Source organism: Culex quinquefasciatus, chromosome 2, assembly GCF_015732765.1.
Source record: "Culex quinquefasciatus strain JHB chromosome 2, VPISU_Cqui_1.0_pri_paternal, whole genome shotgun sequence".
NCBI classification, from domain to species: Eukaryota; Metazoa; Arthropoda; class Insecta; order Diptera; family Culicidae; genus Culex; species Culex quinquefasciatus.
In genome coordinates, this window is record NC_051862.1 from 131,177,045 (window position 1) to 131,184,538 (window position 7,494).

Sequence of the window (7,494 nt, forward strand, 5' to 3'; positions counted from 1 at the left end):
AACCTAGGGGATCATGCCCTCAATTGTCCGCAAAAAATGACTCATTTTGTTACATCCTATTGGACTACACTTTTAGAGTACCATCATTCGTCTTCATTTTGTACAGTCCACGAGAAATGAAACAAAACATTAAACATAATTTTAACTCATTGATAATTCCATTACCCGCATACCTAATTATCCAATTCATTAAAGCTTTTTCCATGTTCTTAGTTTAATGCAACACTACCACTCAACCGATACTTTAATAATTTCGCTCGTATTTTTCTTTTGCATTTATTTCCATCTGCATCGCCTCTTTCGTGCCGCTCGCGCGCCTCCTCTCGCACTATTTGTGTTCTGTTGCCGAACTGTCCCACATTCCACACGCACACCCAAATCACCCGTGTCTGACGAACAACACACTCCTCCAGTGACGGCAAGGTGCGCCTGTGGCGGGTATCGTCCGCGATCCGGCGGCTGAGCGCCGAGAACAGATGACGCCAGAGCACGGAAGCGATGCTGGACAGAATGATGTACAACTATCAGAGTATGCGCAACATTCACGCCGCGTCCGCTTCCGAGGCTGCAGCAGCAACGGGTCTGGAAAGCAGCAGCAGCAGCAGCAGTAAAGCCAGGAGAGCGATGGTCACATCACAACCGCCGCCGGTTCCGCCGAGTCGGTCCAGCCTGTCGTCCCAATCGTTTACCTCACCATCGTCAAGCTCGTCGTCGATACGTAACAGCCGGTTGTACCGGAGTCTCAATCACAACTACCTGGGGATACTTAGTAAGGTCAACAGCAGGAGGTAGTCTCGGTAAAAACTAACGGGCCTAGAAACTCTTTCCCAGTTCAGTTGCATGCGCCAATTATATAGGATAGACTTGATTAGCTAGCGGCCTAGATTGGCTATGCAGAATCAAATATTGGAAAGACACACTTCTGAGAAAACGCGATAAAACAGGGTTTCAATAGACTTCCGAACTGCACACATACACACACCACATGGTTCACACATCGACTGGGAGAAAATAGCTTTAAAATGGCCGGAAGGCAACTCTTGCCTTCATCCGTAACGGCAATCGATCCGAATTTCGTATCCCTCCCTTAACTGTTAGGATAGGCAAACAAAGCAAAGCAGGAGAACAAATTCTGCACGATCAAGGCAAAAAGACAGTATTTTATTTGTTACGCACCCACCTTTTTTTACGCAACCGTATCCACACACCGAGAGAGAGAGATTCACTGCGCAGATTTGTACTCAAAAGTTGTTCACACGCCGCATGCACTCACCCACCCACATTAAGCTCGATATTTAACTTGCGACTGTATGTATTCTATCTATTCACCATAAATCTATATATTCGGAGAACAAAACAGGCCCAAATGCGATTGGTTGTGATGTAGTTGTAAGCGAGAAAGAGAGAGAGAGAAAGAGATATTGTAAAAGCTTCGGTTTATTTTTTGTTTGTGCGCGTCACTTATTATTAAAGTTTAGTTTGTTTTATTAAATCAGTATTCGTTTCTTGTGTTTTGAAAAAAAGCTACTGCCCCCGCAACGTTTCAGTGCTTAACTATTTAACAACACACACTCACACGCCCTAGTATTACGTGAACGCAATACTTGTGCGCCAAGTATTCGCCTTAAATCTCAGCGTATGTTTAGATTGAAACAGAAAACAAATAACTTTTATTTACTTACCCAAATTTTAAGGCTTTTCGGTTTCTAACACATTTCCTAATCTCTAGGCATATCTGGACAGAAAAAAAATATACAACATTGCTAAGTAGAATAGCGGGAGACAGCAATTAATCAATAATTAATCTGATAACAGATTTTTACAGTATCACAATAAAGAAAGAAAGTAAGCTAAAAAAATAAACAGTTTGTTAGAGTTCAACATATATATATGCGATGATACGAGTGGTATGAAATGACAACACAACACTGAAGTATTAGTGGTCGGAAAGAAGAAAGCAAACAGGTTAGTTTATATCAATCAAATAAAATGTTCGCTCAATACTCTAACGTGAGGTGTTTTCCATGTGAGTTTATTTTAATCCGAAAATTCCAATGCTCATTGTTTAAAAAATGCATACTTATCACAGGTCAGCTCAAAATGATCTTTTTTACATTTTGTACAAAAATGCAAACAAAAATCATTTCTGAAACTCCCCAAACGTGAACAACCCAACAATGTTTACAATAACTCTACAACGCGAATGCTCCAAAATTGTACCATTTTCCAAAAAAACAAAAAAAAAACATGGCAGATGCAGTCGATTTAGCGCCCTCCATCACTCAAATATAGGACTAACATTCCCATCCACTTCTCCGTGTCTTACCACTGGCCGTGGCCAGCGTCGGTATTGATAAGCATGATAGGGACCTTTGAAAATTGCAAAGGGGTGATGATTGGTTCCTACTTTTGATTTGTGGTCCACGGAGCAATTTTTGGGAGCCCTGATCAAGTAGCATCTTCGGGTAGACACTAATGCTATGCTAAAATTTCAGCCATTTTTGCATAAGGAAGGTTTGTTGTGGCTAGTGCATTGCTAAAGAAAAAGATGATTTTTTATTTAAAAAAAAAAAACAAACAAACATATTTTTATGGTGTGCGGTAGCAGTCATGCTTTTGAACGGGTTCTCCGTTCGTTCAAGTTCACACAGCAGCACGAAAAATAACAGCTCTGATAACGAACGCTCGTCTTTAAGAAACGTTCGTTCAGTAGGCTTTTTTGAAACGAACGCAGAACCCAGTTCAGAACTTCAACATTTTCCTTTGATAAGACCTCAGTAGACTACTTAAACTTCATTGACTGTTAATCATTAGTTTACATATCAGTACTGCTAGCTTAGTGGTAACAATTAGGTTTAGAAATCAGAGGTAGTGAGTTCAAATCTATTTTTTCCTGCACTAGAAAAGCATTAATTTTTTTTTAAATTACGGTATCAATAAGGTTCGTCTCTATTTTAGATGGGGTGCTTTTTGCAGTTTAACCTTTTCATTTAGTCTCCCTAGCCTCCCAGCTGGCGTGTCCCTTGATTTGTATAAAATGTAATTTCAGTCGTCGTCAAAAAGTTTGTATCCATCCATAAAAAAAATCAATATAATTGAAAATATAATTGAGATTCGAACTCACTTCCTTAGAATACTGTTCTTGCAAGTAACCACCGAGCTAACCAAGCTCTGTACAAATCATTCTACTGAATGTTAATTTAAGTTTAACAGTTGCCATAGAGAGCCTCTGGCTACAGGCGGTTCACAGAACGCGTTCCAAACACGACCACATCACGACTGTCATCCACATATAACGCGAGTGAAGTCAAAATCGAACCAAGATCGAACCAAGTTTTTAGCGCGTGGCGTTTGAAAAGGTCGTATGCGCATTGGACATAAATTACAAAAATAAAAACTTTTTTTTTGTGCTTTTTTCTTTAAAATGATTTACGTTTCATCCTAGATTTAATCTCAAATTTGAACTTGGGAACCATTTAATTCCATCGAGAACCTAATGTTGGCAAATCAGCTAGTTTATATAATTTTACACTGAAATTTAGTAAGTATTCTAAAAGCGTAAATAATTTTAAATCAACGGATCAAACTAATTTTATTTCGTTTCAAGGAAACTTAAGCTATTCAGATGATTAGTTTGGTTCAGTGTGTTGTGTTGTATTGCTTGAATGGTCAAGCAGAACTTTGATTTATTCATCTTATAAATGTTAAATGTGGAAAAATTTACGTGAGCAATTCTCTACAAAACCGGCCGATTTCGACCATTTTTATTTTTTGTATTTTTTGATTTGGCTCAAACTTTGTGGGGGCCTTCCCTATGTCCAAAGAAGCCATTTTGCATCATTAGTTTGTCCATATAAATTTCCATACAAATTTGGCAGCTGTTCATACAAAATGGTACGTAAATATTCGAAAATCTGTAACTTTTGAAGGAATTTTTGATTTTGGTGTCTTCGGCAAAGTTGTAGGTATTGTTAAGGACTATTCAGAAAAATAGGTACACGGAAAAAAATTCCCGATTTTTTATTAACTTTTTCACAAAACTCAAATTCCCAAAATACGTATTTTTGATTTTCGAGATTTTTAATATGTTTTAGGACAAAATCCGCAACTTTTGAGCTATAGAGAAACATGGTCAAAATCTGCCGCCGAGTTATGATTTTTGAAAATCTGGTGATTTTGGAAAAATCGAAATTTCATACATTTTTTGACCTCATTTTCAATGCAAAATTGAATTTAAAATCGAAAAGTACTTCACAGATTTTTGATAAAGGGCTCCGTTTTCAAGATATAGCCACCAAAGTTTGATTTCAGCGAAATATTTGCAGTTTTCGATTTTTAAAATAGTGACCATGAGTGACCATTTCTAAAAATATTTTTTTGAAAAGTTCAGAAAATTTGCTATAAAATTGTCTAAGAGACATTGAAGATTGGACCTCTGGTTGTTGAGATACAGCGGCTTAGAAAAACACGAAAATTGAAGTTTTCTAAGTCTCACCCAAACAGCCCACGATTTTCTAATGACGATATCTCAGCAATTAATGGTTCAATTTTCAATGTTAATACATGAAACATTCGTGAAATTTTCCGATCTTTTCGAAAAAAATATTTAAAAAAAATTAAATCAAGACTAACATTTTAAAAGGGCCAAACATTAAATATTACGCCCATTTAAAATGCTAGTCTTGATTTAAAAATTTTCAAAATATTTTTTTCGAATAGATCGGAAAATTTCACGAATGTTTCATGTATTAACATTGAAAATCGGACCATTAGTTGCTGAGATATCGTCATTAGAAAATCGTGGGCTGTTTGGGTGAGACTTAGAAAACTTCAATTTTCGTGTTTCTTTTTCTTTAAGCCGCTGTATCTCAACAACCAGAGGTCCAATCTTCAATGTCTCTTAGACAATTTTATAGCAAATTTTCTGAACTTTTCAAAAAAAAATATTTTTAGAAATGGTCACTCATGGTCACTATTTTTAAAAATCGAAAAACTGCAAATATTTCGCTGAAATCAAACTTTTGGTGGCTATATCTTGAAAACGGGGCCCTTTATCAAAAAATCTGTGAAATACTTTTCGATTTTAAATTCAATTTTGCATTGAAAAATGAGGTCAAAAAAATTTTATGTATGAAATTTCGATTTTTTCCAAAAATCACCAGTTTTTCAAAAAATCATAACTCGGCGGCAGATTTTTTGACCATGTTTCTCTATAGCTCAAAAGTTGCGGATTTTTGTCCCCTAAAACATATTAAAAAATCTCGAAAATCAAAAAATACGTATTTTGGGAATTTGAGTTTTTGTGAAAAAAAATTAATAAAAAAATCGGGATTTTTTTTCCGTGTACCTATTTTTTTCTGAATAGTCCTTAACAATACCTACAACTTTGCCGAAGACACCAAAATGATCAAAAAATTCCTTCAAAAGTTACAGATTTTCGAATGTTTACGTACCATTTTTGTATGAACAGCTGCCAAATTTGTATGGAAATTTATATGGACAAACTAATGATGCAAAATGGCTTCTTTGGTCATAGGGAAGGCCCCCACAAAGTTTGAGCCAAATCAAAAATACAAATAAAATCCATTTCCGGTTTTGGTAGAGAATTGCTCACGTAATACTTGTAACCATCTCGCATATATATGCAAAGATAGTGAAAACTAACAAAAACATAATTTGGGAACAAAATTTATGTAAATATGTCATACGACCTTTTCAAAAAACTGCACGTAAACAATATTGACAACGCGTCTGGCGGGGACTTCAGGAAACTGCATGCGTGTCAGATCGCTGGTTCCAAACTTTGAAGAGCGAACGGCACGAACAAGTGACGTTTTGTTTTTGGAACGAAAAGCAATAACTCCTGCGCGGTGGGTTCAGTTCGTTTTGAAGAAAGAGAACAAACCTAGAGTTTTTTTGAAAAGGTCCAATAAACCAAATTTTCAGTTTTTGCTTTTTGGGTGTTTTTTAATACCCCTGACTCAACGCGCTTTCAACAACACCCAAAAAGCAAAAACTGGAAATTTGGTTTATTGGACCTTTTCAAAAAAAAAAAAAACTCCAGAAACGCACAACGGGTTCCGTTCAAATTACATGACTGTGAGGTAGTGTCAGGTTTGTTTCTTTGTTTTGGGCCAATACGCACCTCTCAAGAAAAGGGGTCAAGAAATGGCTTTACGAACTGCAAAACAAAAGAGAGGGAACGATTTTTTGGGGCTTTTCTTCACCCTCTCTGGCTTGCTTTCGCTGCCGCTGATGCCCATTTAAAATTTTTCTTCACCGGTTCTTTCCGAAGTGCGTATACCGCAACAAATATCCAAAGGGTCATTCTCATGCAAATTTGGCTGAACTTTTCGAAAATACAAATTTTCAAAGGCACACGATTGAGTTTTAGGGGTAAAAACTTCCAAAAACTGGTCAAAAATGGCCAAAACCCCTTAATGTTTGTATATCAATTTTGTTTTTGCCTGCAAAGTAACAAAAACACGTAATTTTGAAAATGATTTTTTTTCTTCTAAATGAAAAAAAATATATACCTCACGGGCTATTCCAAAATCGAAAAGTAAATTAAATTTCCCACAGTTGAGTAACGGGAAATGGCAGCGGCTTTAAATCTATTTTTTCTAACATTTTTTATGAAAAAATAGTTTTTTTTTCGAAATTTTTAGTATCGCTATCAATTTACACAAAGGTCCCTTTGACACCAATTTTATATCTCTTCACGGTTTCAAGCTACAAATCGCTGAAAAACGTATCTTAGTAAAAATCCGCCTTCATCATGATATATCGAAAAATGGCCCTCGGATTCGTGGTCAGGGACCAACATTACCTCTTAGAGCAAAGTTTCAAGGAAATCGAAGAGGGGTTGGGGCAACTTTTTCCGATTCCATGTGATTTGGAGGATAATTCCATAATCAAATAGCAAAAAAATATGAAGTGTGAAATTCGTTGCAAAACTCGATTTTTTCCGCAATCTTCGTATTTATCCAACTCTGTAGAACTTTTTTGGCAGCGATCCAAAGTTTTGCGATTTTCACAGTTTAAAAAAATAACTCTGTTTTCAAATGGCCATATATTGGAAACAAAAAATGATAGAGCAAAACTCGACAGCTATTTTTAAAGGTAATTGGACGCTAAATTGAATGGCGTCATCGGATTTTTGATTGGAATCAAACTTTTATGCATTTTGCGCAATTGAAAACTTTACATGCAATTTTCTTAATAAACATGTTATTTGATTTTGAATTAATCTTGAACGAATTTGTAAGCTTTCAGTTGCAGATTTTACCTACCACACGATGCATTTTGCTTAAAAAATTAACAAGCGCATCGTCTCATGTTTACCCGACACCATCATGCGTTAGGTACGTTTTCTTAACATTTCCACTCAAAATACACCGGGAGATTTGTTCAGGTGTACTGTAATTTAAATATATAAAACATGTTTTTAAAGTAGAATTTCACTGTACCCTGCAATCCAACAGTTAATCAAAA

General features: G+C 36.1%; 1 protein-coding gene across 12 annotated transcripts in view; it reads left to right on the forward strand.

Moving 5' to 3' along the window:
- Positions 1 to 2,007, forward strand: part of LOC6031957 (kinesin-like protein KIF21B) — a 115,466-nt gene extending 113,459 nt beyond the window's left edge. For all 12 annotated transcript variants that reach the window (XM_038251964.1, XM_038251959.1, XM_038251957.1 and 9 more), the window contains one exon: positions 414 to 2,007. Coding sequence is in view for 1 of the 12 variants with exons in the window: in XM_038251967.1 (XP_038107895.1) it covers positions 414 to 480 (67 nt within the window). In the remaining 11 variants the exon portion in view is untranslated. The remainder of the gene's footprint in view (positions 1 to 413) is intronic.
- Positions 2,008 to 7,494: the final 5,487 nt, after the last annotated feature.